Here is a 21,125-nt window from a genome sequence, read left to right on the forward strand (position 1 = left end):
GGAAGACTCTGAATGTTCTAGAAGTCCCCGTCCTCAAAGAATCATCCATTCATTTGGTGTTAGTATGTAAGATGCTATTATATGAGATTTGTTGCCTTGGTTAAAGGTGAGGTTTTATTTTTTAACGGTTTGCCCACACTATAGTGACAATTTTTGCAAAGTGAAATTGCACATAGTTAGTCAATATGTGCATGGTTAAACAATCAAATTGCATGAAAGGGTTTATAATGAAAAGCAGCAAACCTGTGCACTGTCCTCATCTTGAAGGTCTAAACCCAGGGCGAAGGAATTTTAACAGTTGCTCTTTTTAATTCTCTCGTTTGTTGTTTTCTTAATAATAGATGTTGACATCATTCCTGCTTTTTTATCAGTGTTGACATTCTCTATGATGTTCTTACTATCATAACTGGTAATTGAGCTCAATCTTGCCACCACCTGTCCCAGCAGCTATATCAGGATTCCTGACCCACTGGCTGCCTCCACAGCCTTGGAATGTGATGGGTCGTTCATTTGTCCATGGGGCTTCCACCTCTCCCTAATTTAGCTTCATTTCTCCTTCCTGACCATAGTCTTTCCAGCTGGGCAGTCACTCTCCTTTTCAGCTGGAGCTGCCTCGGCATGTTTTCTGAGCTCTGTCTCCATTCAACATTCCTCCATTCGCTTTCCCTCTCCCAGAAATTGACCAAGCTTCTCTCTGCCTCTTGTTCTATTCTGTTGTCTTCCTCCTATGGGCTTTATTCCACTCATTCTTTACTACCACTTTAATGGAAGGAAACAAGGAGAGGGAGAAAGGAAGGGAAGAAGAGATGTATGTATTTTGAATGGGAATTCCAGGCAGAGGTTCTTAATGCAGGGCATATACATTTTTCTAATGGCGGGTCCATGGATGTAATCAGTTTTTCACAGAAGTCTGTGATATTCGAAAGGCTCTCTCCCCACACAGTTAAACTGCTTATTATGGCCAAATAATCAAAAAGGGGAAACAATCATTTAACTTTATAATTTTTCAAAGTGTGGACTTCATATGCCCTACATCATTAATCATGTAGGTTTCTTATTCCAAATACAGGTTCTTGGCCTTACTGAATTAAATTATCCGGGCCTACCTGCCCTCCCCTCCCCCATCTCCTGGCTAAATATGCATGCTTAACAAGCTCATAAGGTAATTTAATATTATATATAACAGAAATACAGGAGATTTATAATATTTACATACTTATTATACATAAATATGAAATATATATTATTTACAGGCAAAATTATAGATGATAGGCCTCTTATTAAAGTTTGGAAGAGATAGATAAAACCTTAATATCTGCCTATTTTAATCATATATTACATAACTGAAACTCTTGATGGCTCCCACTGAAATTTTGAAATATCTATAAAGTTAAATATTTTTGCAAGCAGCATTTAAGTACATCATCTATAAGATGTAGCATCGAGGGGGCTGAAATTTGCATTCAATGCCCATCTATCACAACTTCTGTTTATTACCACTTCCTCAAACTCCTGTCCACCATTCTACAAGTATAAATATCAGAAATGGAAATTGGGTTTTCATGATCTTTTTTAAACAAGCATTTTTTAACTGCTTCCTATGATTTTTTTCTCCTCTGGGTGTTTTCAACATTGATTTATCAGTGGAAAGATTTTCAGTTCCAGAATTTTGTTAGGTATTAAAGTCGGGCTAACAGGTCAGTTATTCCCACGTACCTTCTATTTCATTTCCTCGATTATCCTAATGTTCTAAGCTGCTCAGTCTTCAAATTGTCCATGCAGTAGTTTCCTTTCTAAAATGTAGCTGTTGAACAGAGAAAGAACAGTTCCAAAATGACAGCATAAAAATATAGAGGAATGATTTGTATAAAACTCTAATTGGCACTTTGTATGACATTTTAAAGACATTAAGTATTTCAGACCCATTAAGAAAATTGTTATTATTGTATAAGTCACTTTAAAAGAATAAATTTACCCACCAGGCTGTTAAAGCCAAAGTATTTCCTTTGAACAGTGAATAATCTGTAGTGACGTCCTTATACTTTTATACTGTAATTAGAATTAATAACTTAAATGTTGCAAATATTGCTTCTAAATAGAACTACTGCTGTGTATTTTGTGAAGTTGATCTTTCTTAGGGTTGGAGATCAGCTTCTTTGGCAGCGTGATTCATTTCCTGGCTATATACTTTATTGTTCTGACTTACACAGGAAAGGATGAACAAAATTTTGTAGGGCAATCTATAATCCTCACAAGTATTAAATTCTGTCAGTGTTTTTTTTTCTTGCGCATACATTTCCACTCCGTTGCGGCATTCTCATCTTCATTTTGAGGCTTCTCTATTCTAGATGTATCAGCTACTAATTGAGCATTTAGCGTAACACAGATATGATGTATACGGAAATGCATTCAAGAAAAGATCAAACCAGGAGGCTGCCTATCTGCAGTTGGACTTTAACCTGCTTGCTTTTAATAACTCTTACATATAGATCCCAATGTATAGGCTTGGTGTGAATATCATTAAACCTTTCCCACTGTTCCCTTACGCTTTGAATGTTCACTGATCTGTGAAGATAGCAAATGGATAAATAAGCTTAGATCTGGCAAATCAGAGAGATTTTAGAAATAGAGCTAATCTTGACTTTTCTTTAATGCAAAGATTTATGTTGCCTGGTATATTTATTTTTTTAAAACAAGAAGACAGAAATTAAAATACCACACATAAACTGACTAGCACTATTTTTTAATGAATTAAAAAGTGGTGGGGTTATTAACGTGTATCCTAGCCTGCTTGTCTTTCTACCTTCATTTCCCATTTGCTGGTAGTTGCATGAATTTTATTTGGCCTGAACCCCAGAGTACCAAAGAGAGGCAATGAAGAGAGAAGGCACCAAGGGAGAGGGACCCTAAGGGCTGAGATAATTGTTCCCGCCACTCACTTTAATCCACGTATTGTTTTTCTGAACCTTCCTTTTGGTGAGTGTTCCACTATGTTCAGTGTTGCCAAAAAGCAAGGAAGATGAACGTTAAAAGGACTCTTTGGCTTGAGGCAACCAGAAGCCACTGGTGACCTTGTGAAATCAGGTCCTGTGAAAGGTAAGGATACAGTTCAGATGTCTGCTGGGTGAGTCGTGAAGGGGGAGGTTGGGAAGGTTAGGAATTGGAATTTAGTGAAAGTGGGCCAGTCTGTCAAGAAGCTCAGCAACCATCGCTAGAAGTGGAGCTCCACAGGGCCCTGGTTACCAAGGAACCTCCTAGAGCTGTTCAGTGCACAACCTGAACAAACAGAAGCCAGGACCTAGTATTCATATTGTTTATTCTTTGCAACACCTAACACAAAACATATCTGACATTGAGAGCTAATGAATGGTCCCTGGATAAGTGAAAGAAAGAACATACACAAAGGAGGGAAGAAAGGAGTTTTACGAAGAGTCTATTGATAAGAACCATGTTTATATTTTGAAGGTTATATAGAGTTTTTGTTCAATTTTATTTTGAGAATTAGGCAGAGTTAGAAAGAAACACAGTAATAATAATAATACAGCCTTGTACTAGCATGAAGACTGATGGCTTATAGAGTCTTTTTTTCATATTCATTATCTATTTCTTCATGGAAAAGTGCATCATAGGACATTTAGGAAATAATTGTAAATTAAAGAACATTGAAGGTGAGGCTTGAAATAAAAATGTAGAAGAAGTTCTTAAAGTAGATTTCTAACTAATGTTAACTCATGATGTTGTGTAACTAAAGAGAAAGACTAAACTACACCCAGGAGTGGCCCTGGATCAGAATGCGTAAGTAGAAGCACAGCATATATAGCCATTTATACATCATAAAATCATCCTGTTTCACCACAATTCCATGTGTATCTGAGCTGTGTACAGCTCGATGTAGTATTCTAGGCTTCCTATTTAAAGTTGCACCAGAGATGAGAAATTTTAAGAATTCCGAGAAGAGATATATAGATTATTAAAGACGAAGAAATAGGATCTATTATAAAATTTCAAATGGAACTTTGGTGACCCTTATTATTGTGTTAGAATTCATGATGATTCACATAAGCCATAGCTGCAGAAGGGAAGGGCTGATTTTAATAATTTCAATTGTAATTATCTTTGGAAAGAGATTTAGAATTTGGCTCCAGCATAACCTGAATCTTCATCAAATAGTATTGTAGTATTCTAGGCTTCCTATTTAAAGTTGCACCAGAGATGAGAAATTTTAAGAATTCCGAGAAGAGATATATAGATTATTAAAGACGAAAGAAATAGGATCTATTATAAAATGTTCAAATGGAACTTTGGTAGACCCTTATTCATTGTGTTAGAATTCATGATGATTCACATAATATGGCTGCATAAGGGGAAGGGCTGATTTTAATAATTTCAATTGTAATTATCTTTAAGAAGAGAGATTTAAACTTGGCTCCAAGCATAACACCAGATCTTCATCAAATACTCTTTGGTTTATCTAGTTCGGCCTCCGTGAAGGGAAAGGGCATTCTAACAAAATTTTGGAGTGGTTAGTGCCTGACTTTTTGCAGCAAGGACAGAATGAAAAAAAACGCACCAACCCATTCAGACTAAGTAAGCAATGGAGGAGTTCATTTAAACAGGGGTTGTCAGAGGAAGTCATGGAATCTACTTCCCTGGAGAGTTTTTAAAATAGGCAAGGCACTCATCTTTCTGGGATGATTTCAGCCTGCAGAGTAGCTAAAGGACAGCCACAGGCCCTCTCAGGTTCCCTTCTACCTCTACAAGTCTGTAGGCTAAATCAATATCCCAGAAGGCCTCTTTGGCAGGGCAAGCTACAGTCACCCAGGCTCATGTCTATCTATGATATTTTCTCACTGCATGGAATGATAAGTATAGGAAGGAGGGTGGGGTCGGAAAGATTCCTCAACCACACTCTGTTGGCATTGCCAAGACAGGCATTCCCTCTGCCAGCATTGGCTGAATGCAAGAGGGATGCCAGTTAGTACAGGATGATCATGCTCGGTTGGATTTCATGTGTCCTATTGTCTTATGGTGTGTGGTATGTGTGTGTCTGAAAATAGGATAAGTAAAATGAATTAGAAAGAAAATTCAGTTAAAAATTAGGAAAACAAATGGGGAAAGAACCTGCATATTCTCTTGAGGTTAGACTCTAACATCAAGCATTCGATCCTAACATTTAGCATTTGATTTGAAAGGTTCCTTTTGGGTCCGAGGCCTATCCTATCCAGGATTGTGGTCTGTCGTGAGCAGATGGGGTTTCCCTCTTAGAAAATGAGCTTGGTTCCAGTTTCCTAGAGCCTTTGGGTAATGGCCGGTTGCTCACAAGAGCTGAGGAGACAGCGTAGCTGACAGGCATAGTCAGAGGCAGCTTTAAATATCACGCACCCTATCATTTGGTGGGTGGGAGTGTTGTCGCTCACTGTGCTTCCACTTCAACAAAGAAAGTGGTGGGTTGCTAGAAAACAAGGTTGCTCCATCTTAAGCATTATGCTGAATTCTTTTTAGAGAAGTGGGTTTTTAATGAAGAATTTTAGATGAAAATATTTTCCAAATTTATTTAGAAAATTTATTTATCCAAGGAAAGTAATTTAAGCATTGTAGCAGGTAACTAGAATCTGTAGAATGAGAACAACTTTCTCTAACAAAAATCAATCTTCTTTATTCATCAAGTGGTCTCAGGTGCCCTGTGTGGGGTGGGGGCTTTGCCAATGCCACAGTTACGCAGGCTGCTCAGAGAGACACTGGACCTGGCAACCTACTGCCCAGCTAATTTACAACCAGGTGACAGGTGGTGAAACTATGATTTTGTTCTTTTTAAATGGTTCTTTCTTTCGTATAAGTGCTGCTTTTTGGAAAGGTCACTTTCGTTTTCTTTAGGAAAATGAGCTTTTTCTTTCTCTCCCAAATGCTAAGTTGATGCCCTTCTCCAGAAGTCTTCCTATTAATTGAGTTGGCCTGAAGGTCATCAACTATAATCAATATGAAGGGTTGCTGCGAGGTGCTAATTGACACTCCCAAAGAGGAATAGTGTCAACAATCAATAAAGAGGACAGAGCACTGGTAGATTTATGGCTTTGATTTTTAAAAGGTATGGGAATGCCCAGTGATGTTTTCCTCCCCCCGGTACTCCTTTTGAATGTTAATGCTTTCTTGAAGATGATTTCAGACACACTGCTAGGATACTGCCTCTACTCACTGAAGCAGAATCCTCTGAAGAGTTGCTGAGGCAGAACTGAAATCATGGCTCACCTCAAAGAAGCAGCAGTATTGGCCGTTAACGATGCCTCATACAGAAAGACGGTGCTCCTTTAACTCGGGGTTTTAATGGGAAGTTTCTAAGCCTGAAACAACAGCTTTAGACCTGGGGTGTGCCATCAACTGCCTTGCAGCTACCACTGTCTACTGCTTTCACACAGCGTGGTCGGGAAGAATGGAAACTAAAGAGGCTCGTAACTACCTGTAACTGTTCCACCAGGACATGGATCAAGTGTTTGTTCAGCCAGAGCCAGGTACTTGACCCAACCTGTATCTTTGACGGGCTAATTAAATGCTTTTCTCTAACTTTACAATTGATGCATGAGCAATCATCGCATACATGCCTTTCGGATCATAGTTCTGAATTTAGATAAGTCTAATTAAACAGTTGCCAGATAAAGTTGAGAAGAGAGGGGGTAAAATGTAATGATGCCTTTATTTTTAAAGCATGGTTAAGTTTATAATGTTATTGATACTGGATGAAGAAGTAGTAAAACAGGCTTTTTTTTTCTTTCCTAAGCTGCAGTAATTTATTTCTGAAAGCTGTTTGCCCATTATCATATTTTTTTTTCAGTCACCTAAAACGTCCAACCTTCCAAAATGTAACGAGGATGTTCTGATTTGTTTACAAAGGATCACAACTCAACCACTCTTATTGATAGCATTGACTGTCCTTGGCTGATAAGCTGTGTGCAGCACTAGCCTTTTGAGGTATCAGCAAGTAGCTGTTTTCACTATGAAACACACAAAGAAAGACAAAGAAAGCCAAGTGAAACAGTAGGGCTTATGATTTGAAGTTAAAAGTTCCAGTTTGCTAAGGGTGCCTTCTGACACCACTGGTTCCTGACTGAGCACCCTCATGGTATTTTCTGATGTTCTCAGCTAGGCAGCAGCCTTGCCCTGCAGTCTCTTAAAAATTCCTCAAGCAGATATTAGGAGGAAGATGAAGATGGAGAAGAAGTAAAGCTGAGATTGGGGCTGAGGCTGAAGAGAAAGGTCTCCTGTTGACCCAGAGCTTACAAGCAGCAGCGAGTTGAGAATAACAGGGTCCACTCCCAGCACAAGCAGACGTGTCTGCAGGCTGACTTTGCAGGAACAAGCAGAGAACAGACTTCCAGTGCAGCAGTGGGGGCTGGCAACAGTTCTGAAACTGCCTGTTGACATTTGTAGCTGAAGACATCCTCATGTTTATAAAATCATTGTTCGTAGGCTTTCCCCTAGTAGACTTGAGTCTATGTTTTGAGAGTATAAAATAATATTTACCCTTAGTTGTCCTGTGAATTTTGAAGCATCAGGGCTATTGAATTGGAACAGGAGGACTGTTCTTGGAAAAAAAAAAAACGTATAGACATTGTCGTGTGTTTATATGAGCCAAAAACAAGGGGAGTGGGAGGATTTAAAATCTATGAAACACCTAGAAAGAGCCAGGAAATCTTTACCTGAAGTTCTTTGCTGGTAAACAAGAGGGCCATGAATTATTTGAATTTATATGAAATATTTTATATCTTTGTGTGTATATCCTGTATTTACTGTTCACTAGAATAACACACAGAATTTCTAAAAGATTTGTAGGGGAATAATATTTGCTTATGTGGTGATTCCGTTGCTTAGATAATGAGGTGGCTTATGCAGATGGCTCACAATTGTGGTGGAGATGGATAACAGGATCATTTGGGAGATTTACACATCTAGGGTGGGTGAGTGGGTTGGAGAATGAAATGTACTTTGAGAGACTACAGTTATACAAACAGGAATGCAGCCCAGGCTTCCTTTAGTGCTAAAAGTAGAGAGGGATTCTATTTAGGCTCGGTATCAGGATGTGTATTACTTGAATCATTCAAAGCCATGTTAACATTTCCACAGTTAACTTCAGAACTGTTGCAGAATAATGCAGCATTTTGAGTAAGTTTGTCTCTGCCAGTCACTGCAAATTCAGTCCTGCCTAGCTAGGCAATTCCATTCCTGTTAAAGTCTACAGATTGGTCTCGCTAGTCTGCCAGATAAATATAAATAAGGTTCATAGTATATCTTTGTAGGATAAAGTGTCCTGTCCATCACATGTGAATGGAAACTGGACAAGCCCATGGGTGTCCTTGCTCAATGGATGGGCTGTTTTGACACCTACTTTTGACACCATGTCAAGTCACATAACTAGGTTTCTGACCCAGAAGTTTTAAAAATTAGGTACCTCAATTACGTGGTTTAGGAGTACTTAAAATATAGACAGCATTGCTTCACTGTGCCCTACAGGCCATTAACACCTGAGGGACAACACCTTCAGTTCATTCCAACATGCCAGTGAAAAACTTGGGATCTAACATCCTTTGGCGGTGGGATTGTGGGTGTGGGGAGCGCTACCTGTTTGGTAACTGATTTTTATAATTCTTAGCAGTTTATTTATAATTTTCATACCTTAGTGTGCTTGATCACATAATAGAAATGAAAAATATTTATCATTTTGCACAAAAATGGTGTAAAGAGAAAACACTCATTCATCCCCACCTATTTATCAAACCTCCACTATGTGCCAGGCAGGACTACACAGGTACTGTAACTATTAATATGATCATTGCACCCTACTGCAAAAGGGTGGGCTCTTGAGTTGATGACATGTAGAATCAAGTCCTTGTGTGTGGCTCCACAGAACAAGGTGTCCAATGCACTTAAGTAATTCTGTTTCTGTCACTAAAAAAAGAAAGAAAGAAAGAAAAGAAACATGTCATTGCTTTAAGATAATTTTCTTAAGAGAAAGTATTTTTTCCTTACTGTGAAATTGTATAATGAGATGCGAATGAAATAAAATGTCCAAGGGATCCAAGTCTGAGAAGGGTACATGTTGACATTAATAGTTTTCGTGTAAGACATTTGGATTCAGGATATTTTAAATGGCTGCCCTTCCCCACCAAAAAGTAGATTAGGTAAGGAAAAATTGACTTCTTAAATAAAAGGGTAACTGTCTATCTCTGGCTGATTTTTATATTTCAGATCCACCCATCAACACGGAGGCCAAGGAAAATTTAAAGAGCCAAATAACTATGGCTCTTCAAATTACAAGATCTGTGGTTTTAACATGTCATTGTGACTTGAACTAGCTGTGATTCTTTCAAACAAGACTTACTTCAAATGTGATGGTCCAGCATCTCAGTCTGGCTGGATGACTTGTGCTTTTGTTTTTCCTCTCTGCATCAGTTAGTTGGCGCCTTGGATTTTGAATTCAGTTCCCTGGACTATAAGGGGTTGAAGATTTGATTTAACCTATATTTAAAAAGGCAGTGATCCCAGAACAGCAAATAATTCCTCAGGGAGCTTATTGTATAATAAGGTGGAGATAAACACCGTCAAGACTTGCACTGTAATCACTGCTGCCACAGAGTACTGGTGATGTCTCTGGAGATGGAGTGGAAAACACCCCATCCTTAGTGAAGGCAGACAAAGAAGGCCCCACTGAGAAGGGGGTATTTGGTGTGAACCCTAAGGGAGGGAGAGATGGAAAGAAGGAGAGGAAAGATGCTTGCCTCATTATGCTTGCCTCCTCTCTTTCTCTCCACAGATGGAAAGAAGGAGAGGAGGCAAGTATTACGAGGTAGGAAACCTGGAGGCATTCAGGGCACAGCAGGCATTGGATCAAGCTGAACAATAGACAAAATGAGGACATTCTCCACAGGTGTCCAACACTCAGTTACATGGAAGTTTATTCTGATCAACACATCGGCCATTTTACTGAGAACTAAATGTGATTAGGTGTTGGCTCCTTCCTAAACTTATAAAAATAAATCTCCAATCTTAAAAATTCCATTGTCAGCGTAGGTCCTAATTTGTGGTCCAGAAAACGTCTGGGCATCAGGCCCACAAGGGGGTTAATGGGCTGTGGACACTGGGGTGCAAAGGTTTTCTGAGGGAAGAAGTGGTGAGGTCTGGGCTTAGAAAGATGAATCAAGATGCAGTGTGTAGGAAGTATGGGCAAGGGAAGAGGAAAGCCACTTTGAAAATTACTCAAACTAAAGCGAGCGGCTGAGAGTGCGAATGACCATGGCTGTAACGACTGTGCTCATTGGACTTCATAAGTCATTACGGTTGTCTTCTGTTTTTGTCAATATCACAAGGGAGCTTGACTCGGGCAAAGGAATGTATTATATGACTTTTGAAAAGGGTATCTTTTAATTAAGGTTTTCTTTAATTTTTCAGTATTAAAATTAGACTTTATTTCCTGAGCACCCACAAATGGACCTGACAAAGGGAAGACACAGATGTACTGTGTGATGGGGAACGTCTGTCAGGATTAAAATACGGCCGTGAGTAACTGTGGTCCTTCTTTATACTTAAAATAGCTGCCATGTGTTATTATGAAGATTTCTGATGGTAGTGTCAAAATCCTTTGAAATAATAGACTTACACAGATTTCCCTGGTCATCTAAAAGACAGATGTCATTATTCAGTTAAAAGCAACCTTGCACATTTTCTAAGAATCATTTTTACCAAAAAGGGACATTTTACTGCAAGACAGTCATTTAAAAAATTTACATGTCCTGAGATATTTTTGTATTGTGGTAGCAAAATGACTACATTTATTTCTTTTTCTCCACCTTATAATAGCTGATGCGTCCTTCAACTTATACATGCTGTTGGAGCTTTCTATATTGGTAAATTATCGATTAGCTGATTGCAGGTTTAAAATCAAGCAGACTCTTCCGGGGGTTTCAATCAGTCCTGGGAAAAATTGTGAAATAGTCAGCACTGGTTTCTGGATCTCTTTATCCCTTTAGCAACCATCTCCTGATTGTCTCTACCCACCATCCCTCATCCCTCTCCCAAGGCTCTCCAGTGGGCCCCCTGCTCACACCACCATGCCTGTCTTCCTGTCCTGTCCAGGAGTCCCTCATTCCCAACAAGGTCTTCCTTCAATCGCCTTTCTACTTACCACATTTCCCCCTCCTTCAGGCGGGAACAGTCCTCACAAATTCCTGCTAGCACATTAATGTGCCACTTTCCTAGGTAAAATATTGCAATTTAATAGGAGACGTTGACACTTTGACTAAAAGCAGTTATTTTTATAGGAACTTAGGCACCACAGTGTGCTGGGGGATGAGAGGTTTACAACTCTAAATGTGCTACAGAGTTTAAAAAATTCTTTGACCTCTATTTGCTCATAATTTGGTATATTAGGAAGGGTTTGGTGATGAAGACGTTGGAGAATACACATAGTTATATTTTAGGAGGCTTCTCAATGCAAAGAGGGCTAACCCTTCCTTTGTACTTTGCCTTTTAATCAGTAGAGGATGGTAAAACTTCAAAATAAAACTGATTTTAAAAATCATTCTAATACTTGGCATCCTCATGCAGAATCTGAGTCCCAGAGTCATTCCCAGGGTGGTTGAAGAGGCAGATCTGGCAGATAATCTGAATCAGGATGAATAAGTTATTTGCTGGAGTTTCTGGAATGGTTGCCTGTCACTGCAGCCCCCAAATGAATGGTTTGCTCGCTCTAAACCCTGAGTTGTGGGTGAAGCCTAGAAAGTATGACAGTTGATCCAGGAGAGAAGGATCTGGCATTTGCCCTGTATGGAAGAGAAGGCTGGGGAAGACTGCTCCTGGGCTCACAATGTTGCTCATCAAGTGGAGACCCCCGGTGGGAAGGGAGGGACTGAGCAAAGTATCGCGGTACTAGTCAGCCTGCTTTTGCAGAGGAGGTCATTCTCAAGGACCCCAAAGGTTCTCTATCTAGTTCTTGCCTGATTTTTTGGATTTCACAGATCCAGAAATCCTTATGTCAATTTATACCATTAATGGTCTTTTTTTTCTTATATTTCCTTCTTGGATTATGTGGTGTTTTCCTAAAGAACTTTCTGAAAATGGCCGGGCGTAGTGGCTCATGCCTGTAATCCCAGCACTTTGGGAGGCTGAGGCGGGCAGATCACCTGAGGTTGGGAGTTCAAGACCAGCATGACCAGCATGGAAAAATCCCGGCCTACTAAAAATACAAAATTAGCCGGGCATGGTGGCACATGCCTGTAATCCCAGCTACTCAGGAGGCTGAGGCAGGAGAATCACTTGAACCTGGGAGGCGGACATTGCGGTGAGCCGAGATCGCACCATTGCACTCCAGCTTGGGCAACAAGAGCAAAACTCCATCTCAAAAAAAAAAAAAAAAAAGAACTTCCTATCTCAGCTCTGTTGAGAATGGGCAAAGAACAGGACTCTGGCCTCATTTGGGTTGGAGGGAAAAGGACATGGAATGAGATTCTGATAATCCAGCAAAGAGAGCAGGGATCACAGTGAGAGGATCCTCAGTAGGATATGAAAAAGCAGAAGGAGCAGGTCAGGGATGGCCTCAGCATCTGCTCCTCTGCCATCAGTGGGCTTTTCTTTGGCCCAGTCCTTGGAGAATTTTATGTTTCATATGATTAAGTGTAGTTTGAATCTTTTTGGTGGACACAGGAGGCCCTGTCTGATGTGCTGAGGAGACCTGCATTGGAGGCTCTGGCCTCCCTTTCTGCCCCTCCTTTCCTGGCCCACAAGGAATTAATACTCAAGGCTGGGAGGGTGCTTAGAAACAAGCAAACCAAAACAAAAGCTAGTGCATTAACATCCTCTACATTCCTAAAGAGCTTATTTATTAAAAATGCAGTCAAATTTTTATCCCAATCTTACTTCAAAACAAACATGAATTATAAATGGGTTTTGCAACTGTTCTAGCCTTTAAAAAAATTCAAAGTGATAGAGCTGCAAAAATGATGCATTACCCAACTGGTAACTCCTTCCTCCCAGATCCTGGCTGAGATCCCCCTTATAAACTGTATTTTAAACAGTGATTTTATAAACTTTGAAGTGTCAATATAATGCAGACTGTTATACTATAGTATGATTACTAATGCTGTACTTGAAGGCAATGATTATAAGTTAACTGAAGAAACATTGTATTGATACTTTAGGTCACATATTCTATTTTTATTTGGTTGTTTATTTTCATTGAACAAAATTTATTTTGTGTCCGTGTTAATTTCCATAACTAGTTACTGTGCTGTGTAATTTTTATTATAAATGAATTTATAATAAATGTTATTTAATTTTCTATACAGTAGTGTCTAATGTATATACTTTTGTTTACAATGTGATTTAAGTAGATTTACTTCAGTATCTGAAGCTTTCAATGACCTCTGTGTATACTTGTCATGTATATATTTGTATATTTCTATGGTAATATATACTTGTATATTTATACAGTAATATCTATATATCTAAGTTTTTCCACCAGTAAAATTAAAATAGTGTTAGCTTGTCCTTTTCCTTCTCTTCCTCTGTACCAAATAGTCTTAAATGGTAGGAAACCACTGTAAGGAAAACTATCCTTTTGAAAATATGCATCGATCAATTCGTTTCTCTTGGCTTAATTCTCTAGGTGCTTCCCAGGGTCAAGTATTGAACCTGGTCTTTGTTTTCTGAGGAAAAAAGAAAAAGCAACAGTAACTTGATGGTTTGGGAGTCTGAGATACTTCCGTTCTCCCTTGGCTCAGGCAGTAGAAAGGAAAGGAGAAGCAGCATAGCTCCCTTAGTTGTATCTTAGGTGAAGCAACACTTGGCTTTGTTTGTTTTTCATTTTTTGTATACTTTTCAAAGGGTTTTCACAGCTCTTCATCCTGATTACAGCACCGTGAAAGATGCAGGCATTTCTACTTGCATTTTTATAGCTTAGTGACCTCTCCAAGGTCCCACACTTATTTTGCAGTAGAGTGGAGGCCGGAGCCCAGAACCTGACGCTCCTGGAGAAGGTTTCTATTTTAGCCACCTTTTCTAGCCTCAGTTTCCTTGCACTGGGGCTACAGAGATCCCTGCTTTCATGAAGCTCACAGTAAAGTGGCTAACGTGTGTCAGTTTAGCCACGGTGCTGGCTGAGGCTCGCTCAATGGTGCTATCATAAGAACAATGTGAGAGTAATATTAGTGGAGCGGAGCTGAAGGAGACTTGGCAGGGGAGGCTGGGTTCGGATGTCAAGTTGACAGCACACCCTGAGGTCAATATTACTGTGCACATTTCTTATCTTCTATATTATAGTTGTATTCCCTGCCCATCCCTCCTGGCCCCAGGTGGCTCTTCTGAGAACAATCTGGTAATTTCATGCAAGAGTAAAATATCTTTCCCCATAATTATACAGAATTGAGTATCTCTGGTGAAAAAGAAAGCTGGTTTACAGATTTCTTTTTCTCACTAAAAAATAGGACTGTGAACCTAAAAAATAAGGCTGCTATTTTATAGGTATTCCCTTCCCTTCCTTTTTCCCTGTAGATAACTCAGCCTCTCCAGAGTGCAGCCACCATGACCTCTGCAGATTGATGATGGAAGAAAAGGAAACCAGGACATCCTGTGCTCTGGCTTCCCTGGACCATGGATGGAGGACAGCCCATCCCTTCATCCCTAGTGCCCCTTGGGAACATATCAGCAGATTCTAGCATGTCCCTGGAGCAGAAAACGACATTTGTTTTTGTGATTTTGTTGTTTATCTTCTTGGGCATTCTCATTGTCCGGTGCTTCCGGATTCTTTTGGATCCATATCGAAGCATGCCAACCTCTACCTGGGCTGATGGACTTGAAGGCCTGGAGAAAGGGCAGTTCGACCATGCCCTTGCTTAGAAGGGATGGCGCAGGATCTCCTCCTGAGGAGATGAAGTGCTTCGTGTCTTGGCGAGGATTCCCTTTATGTAGTGTTCTCAACAAATCAAATTTAAACAATATTTGGTCCCAGGACCATAATCCATGATTCCATAAATATGCAGTTGGATTAAAGGCATTTGGGGATGTTGGAAATGGACATTTATATAACTAACACAACATAAGAAGGTTTAAATTTTTATGTTTGCTCAATGAATGAATACTCTTAAACTTGTGTGATTGTGAAACCAAGACCATCAATACTGACATAGATTTGCCATCAAACACACACCACCTGATCTGACTAAAGTATAAAAGACTAGAAAGGATCTCATATGAATCTGGTGACAAGATCAGGAAGAGATTTCCTTGCTCTAATTATGTCTATATTTGTTTTATTTCATGCGCATCTATCTGGGTCTTGAGCAGAATGAGGAAGATTGCGCTGAATGGACCCAAAGTAGTTCCTTGTTTTCTCCTAAAGCAGGGAGCATTGGGAAGCAATGGCAAAGCTTAAGAGATGGTTCTGTCCTTGGTAAATGTGAGTGAGAATTGTGTTTTGTTTTCAAGTAAAATTTAATTCAAAGGCTACAGAGTTTTAAAAACTATTTACCAAGCCAACTACATTATATGTATTCATATTAATAACATGTGTAGAGGTAGCTATACATTACTTGAATTTACTCTTTACACAAATGATTTAAATAATAGGCTGCAAGTGCAGCTTCAAGTTTTTTTTTTAATGAAAAGTCAATTGTTTAGAGGAGAAGACTTTTAGTCTTCAGAGGGATGTGTATTTATGATTGTATATAGTCACCAAATAAAACTTTTCAAGAAACAGAAATGCTTCCTCTCTTATTTCACCAGAACTAATGCACTGAGGGTGCTACCTGGTACTGAGTGCCGAGGCTTAACATTTTTCCAAGAGAGGAGAAAAGCGCTAACAGCATGAAAGGTCATCTAATTCATCCCTCTCCCATTTCAAGAAGAGCGCCTATAAATTGTCCTGCACAGATAAAACCGATAGTTTTTAAGACCACCAAAAAGGGAGATGTGAATACCTCTTATTTCAACTTTTATTGGAAGGAAAAGCTTGTATCTAAACCAACCCTGCAGATAACTCAGCCTAAACCGACCGTGTTAGGCTGTGTTTATAATCTCTGTCTTCTAATTTTCTCCTCAGCTAGTCATTACCTTTTTTAATTTAAAAAAAGCACACTTCTTTAACCTATTAATTGTAAGATTTTCTTTTTTTTTTTCAAAGGTACTGTGTCGTGTGTGTCCTCATTAATTTTTTTTTGTATTTTTGTTAGAGTCTGTTCAAACCCACTCATGTATTTATGGAGCTCTTGCTTTGAGCCTGGAATTGCTAGCACCAGAGAGAGAAACAACAGGCAGGGCCAGTTCTTAATGTTGAATACTTTTCTACCTTGTTGGATGGAGAATACATTTAAAAAGGCATATGACTGAATCATTGTTCAAATGACTAACATGGACTTGATGGTTCCCAAATCATCAGAATCAACTGGGGAGCTTAATATGTGTGCTAATTTGTATTATTTTTTTACATTCTATTTTTATTTTTATTTTTTTAAGAGATGTATTTTTTTTACATTCTATTTTTATTTTTATTTTTTTAAGAGATGGGATCTTGCTCTTTCGCCCACTGGAGTGCAGTGGCACAATAGCTAATTTTCATTATAAAAGTTGTACATCATCATGGCAAAAAAATTTTTATACAATATGGAAAAATATAAACAGCACTAGTCAAAATTCTACCAGCTTGGGTCACCCTAACTCCTAACTCCAATTTTTCCTGGGGAGTTTATTGACAGTGGACATTATTACAGCGTTTCATCCCTAGGGGTTGATTCTGTAGAGTTGGGTTAGTGAACAAATGCTCCAAGAGATAAAACATGAGGAAATATGAATGTAGCCAAAATAATTAAAGAAATGTCCAGGAGACCATGGATCAGGTATAATTGTGCATGTTTAAGTGCTTGGCATAAAGTTTAATGCAATGTAAGTTATTATTATGAAATAAAATAAATCTTGACCTATGATGGAGGTAGTTGATGGAGGTAGTTTAGACATGTGCAAGGGAAAGGAAGAGGGAAAACCATAGAATAAGGAAACAGAGGTATGGGTGTGGGGCTCAAGGCAGGAGTGCAGCCTGGCTGGAGTAGAGAGTTGGAGAGGTAGCTGGAGCTCCTACGGGAAGGACAAAGGCAGAGCTAGACCTCAGAGGGTCCTAAAGAGAAAAATTAAGGGTGGGAGTCACCATAGATTCACGAGGAAAAAATGACGTAAGGAGTGGTGTGTCAGTTCCAGCTTCCGTGCCCTTCCTCAGGGCAACACTAGGATCCATTTCTATAATGGGAACACGCTGAAATAGCCACCTGCTCCCTAAGAGGCCTTTGAGCACAGGCATTGCCCACAAGTGCCACAGGGCCTCCCAAAGCCTGCCCTTCTTTCACTCCTCCCTTTATTTCCCACTCTATTTTTGTTTTCCCTTCTTAGATTACTGCTCCTTGTTCAACCTCCCTTCACTGGCTCTCCTGCCTCCTCCCTTGTCCAGAGCAAGAGTACCATCACAAGTGAAAAAAAGCTTTGGGCTATTCACAGTAAATTGATCCCCCCAAAAGAAGTGCTAACTCTCTGTTTTAATTACTCCGGGCTTCTTGGAGTGAACAACTGATTCTCAAAAGGTCACATAAGCTCTCTCTTTCCTGGCTTTCTGGCTAAAGGAGTTACAGTGCAGCACTTTGCCTATCTCACAAGATATTTATAACGAGTGCAGCTGGCCTTTATGAAGTATATCTGCATCCCAGGATGGGGGAAAGAAACCCTGGACTTCCCCAAGGTCACTCTCTAGAATAGACCTGCCTTTTGATTCAGAAAAATGCGCAACCTCATTCTTAGCCTGAGCTCGAAATCACAACCCTGTGTTTTATTCCCCCAGGCATCCCAAGTTCTAGATCAACATTTCTCCCTCCAAGAGACTTTTAAAATACTTTAAACACTGCGTAAAGCAAGTTTAACTTGGGTGTGAAGGAGCCTAACTTGACCCTGCTGTTAAATTAATAAACATTAATAAACATTTCAAGACAGGCAATTCTTTTGCTATTTTTAAGGGTTAAGGCTGAGGAAAAATAAACAATTTTGAGAGGCAAAACTTAGAGAGAGCAGATGTTTATGTATGCAGAAAAAATATGTATTCAAGCTCCTTTTATATTGGATTCATTGCAGTGTTTTACTGAAACACTGAAGCTTTTTTTAATGTGAACATATTGATAAATTTGGCACAATGAGAAATTTCACTTGTTCACTATAAATTACTTTTTTAAAAAAACCTTATAGTTTCAAGATGTCAACTTTCAGAATTGACATGTAAAATATATTGAAACATGGTTATTTTCAATAAATAGTCTAAGCCCAAAAACATTGAATAAAACCTAAGATATGATTTGCGAGATGTTTGTCGACCAAGAAAAATTATGTAAGATGGGTGTCTCAGTTATTGATTAATCAAAAAGTTGTAGAGTTGAGCCGTGATCTCCAGAAAGTACCCAAATGACTATACGTGTGTATGCGATCCAGGATCCAACTGGCCTACTCCAGAAGAGATTTTTTTTGTTTTGTTTTGAGATGGAAAAGGAGAACCCTCTAAACTCTGTACTTCCCGTTTCTAACAAGAATAAATGAATTATTTTCAGAGAGGGGTGTGCTCTGAGGACATGAGGCCTCCCCATATGGCATCTTGCTCTGGTCAGGTGAACCAAGCCCAATACTTTAGCCAGTCTTTAGTCCTTTCCAAGGTCATGTTTTTATAATAAAGTTCCCAGCTGCATTTAGTACAGTGGAAATTTTGCCTTCAGTTTCCTGCTATAAACTATACTCGTGTCTTTTTCTAAAGCACCTCAAGATCATCTGAGATCCCTCCATCCCACAGCCTTTCTCAATATCCTGATTGATGTTTCTCTACTTTCTGTGCTTCAGAGTAAGAGAAATTCCCTTTAAACTATCTTTTCAAAGAGATTTCCACCCTTATTTTCTTCTAGGCCTTATGACCAGCCCCAGAGCACCAAACTTATGCCAGCTTTTAAGAAAGAGGCTCTTCCTGGGTTCTTTGGAGTTTGAAAAGCTGGAAAGAGACATTGCTGTCATCTATTTCAACCTCCTCATTTTACACACAAAGAAACAGAGAAGCAGAGAGGTCATATGGTATGACCATGGCCACTTCTCCACCCACTGGTTGTAGCTGTAGCAACTTACATATGTGGTGTGCAAATGGGTTCAAACAGAAGGGCCAGTTGATAAAACCATAAATAAAAATATCCATTTGTTAATTGACATGAAAGTTATAATAATCTTAAATAGTCTCTTTTGGCAGGGATGAGGGAAGACATATTTTGTTTCTGAAAAAAGTCCTATGGATGTTGTATTTTCTTTTGCAATATTCTGAAGCTTCAGTTTAAGTGTCCAGGCAACGAGAAGTATTTCCAGTTAGATTGTAGAGAATGCCTTAACAAAAATTCTGTTTCTCAAAACACAGGATAATCAATCTAGGAAAAAGAATCAAAGTTAGTTTCTTTTTTTGTTTTTCTTTTTAAAAAATTTCCAAGTAGATTATTGAGCTGTTTTTCTTAGCTAAAGAAGCTTGACAAGGGATATTACAACATAAGTTTATAAAGGCTCTGGATACTGCTCTGTCTATGGCTTATCAAAGAGTTATCTGGATCCTCTTGGGACATAGATATGACTTCAGAAAATATACAATTAAGTATTTCAAGTTTGAAAGTACACTTTATCCTTTTCTGTTCTGCCTTTTTTCCTAGTTACTTCACTTCTTTTTCTCCCTCTACTTTCTGATAACTGGAGTGCTGGAAGAAGTTTGATATAACCATTACATTCAGTGATTCTCTGGTATATTAATATTTTTCTCAATAGTCAACAACGAGTGGCTGCCTAGTTTCTTCCTTAACATGTCTAAGGTCTTAAAGTGACCATCCCATTTTTAGCTTGTTCTGTTGTTTATAAAATATCTCTTTATCAATCCCAAATTTGTCTTTCTGTAATTTTTGCCAGTTGAGTCTTGTTTTGTCTTCTGGAGTGACAGAGATTTCTAATACTCGTTAACATGCCAACTCTCAAAATATAGTTATTGTTGAAAGTCACACTCCATGGATCATTGCTGTTTCTGCATGTTTTTCCAGCAGAGGCACTGACAACGTTTTGTTCTTTTCAAAGAGATTTGTTTAGAGATAGTATCTCCCTTTTCCTAAAATTGGCTGGGCAGGTTTGCTTGCAGCTCATTATGAAAGACTGGGTTTTCCTAAGCTCAGAGTTCCCCTCCTGTAATGCAGCCCATTGTGTGCACCAAGCACCATCTGGCTTTTTTTTGTGTTGCCCTGTGGGAACTGGAGCTTAAGGAATTGGCACAGGAAAATGCTGATACTCAGTGTTGTGATTGCTGTAAATGATAAACTGTCCTTTGTCTCTGACCCAGAGGTCTTGTGTCTTCTGCCAGCATCCATGAAACTGTGGCAAACTAGTTATCCGGAAAGTAGGGTAAAATCTCAGATCCTTCATTGTTTTTGACGGTTATCATATTCCCCCAGGATAAACAATTCCAGCTCCTTCAACCACCCTATATAATTTTCACATGCTTTGAATTATCTCTTATTCTTATCAAAAATTCTGGATGCTCTTCAGTTTGACCATCTCGTTGGTACCTAGAAAGGAAAATAATAGTTCATAGGTGGTCTGACTAAAATGAGGGGAATCAAATTATCACTTACTTTGTTTTGAAAACCGCATGACTTTTTATACCTGACTCCCTCATTATCATATTCCTTGCAGTCTCCATCTTTGTATCACCTGTAAATTGGCCCAGCAAGCCTTCTATTTATTTATTCACATGAATGATAAAATTTTGAACAGATCTGAGCCAGGAGAGAGAGAGTCCTGGGCCTTGCCACAGAGATCTCAGGGCACATAAGAAGTCAGTTGGCAGCAGTAACTGTCAGCAACTGCTCCCGTGGAAAGCTCCATGGAGGTGTTCCATGGAGATGTTCAGGGAGGGCGAACCTATGACGCATGACAACTTATACAAGTCATGCAGCAAAGCTTCAAAAGGAAACCACCAAAGTGATATTTGTGTAGCTTCCAGAGCTCAGCTAAAATGTCATGGATTCAAATGGGCAAGAGGAAGTCAACACTGAGTGGCA

The 21,125-nt window shown here is 39.1% G+C and overlaps 1 protein-coding gene and 1 long non-coding RNA gene across 9 annotated transcripts; one reads left to right on the forward strand and one right to left on the reverse strand.

The window, feature by feature from the left end:
* Positions 1 to 248: 248 nt before the first annotated feature.
* On the reverse strand, positions 249 to 20,871 carry LOC103885389. 8 transcript variants are annotated; one of them, XR_001903731.3, is made up of 9 exons: positions 20,728 to 20,871; positions 19,171 to 20,630; positions 11,171 to 11,240; positions 10,836 to 10,959; positions 9,371 to 9,474; positions 8,755 to 8,937; positions 2,940 to 3,087; positions 1,717 to 1,804; positions 249 to 759 (listed from the first exon to the last, which is right to left on the reverse strand). It is a non-coding gene; the product is annotated as an uncharacterized LOC103885389 (long non-coding RNA). The 8 variants fall into 8 exon arrangements; XR_001903733.3 differs by having other exon boundaries at positions 9,371 to 9,479; XR_001903734.3 differs by having other exon boundaries at positions 20,697 to 20,871.
* CTXN3 (cortexin 3) lies at positions 4,147 to 16,152 on the forward strand. Its single transcript, XM_003900057.4, has 3 exons — positions 4,147 to 6,506; positions 10,438 to 10,544; positions 14,533 to 16,152. The coding sequence occupies exon 3, from the start codon at positions 14,632 to 14,634 to the stop codon at positions 14,875 to 14,877; it is 246 nt and encodes an 81-aa protein (XP_003900106.1). The 5' UTR covers positions 4,147 to 6,506; positions 10,438 to 10,544; positions 14,533 to 14,631; the 3' UTR covers positions 14,878 to 16,152.
* Positions 20,872 to 21,125: the final 254 nt, after the last annotated feature.

This window comes from Papio anubis, chromosome 5 (assembly GCF_008728515.1).
Source record: "Papio anubis isolate 15944 chromosome 5, Panubis1.0, whole genome shotgun sequence".
Lineage (NCBI taxonomy): Eukaryota > Metazoa > Chordata > Mammalia > Primates > Cercopithecidae > Papio > Papio anubis.

Excerpts from the sequence above, each read along its gene's own strand:
- CTXN3 (XM_003900057.4), top strand. The coding sequence starts at position 14,632 with ATGGATGGAGGACAGCCCATCCCTTCATCCCTAGTGCCCCTTGGGAAC.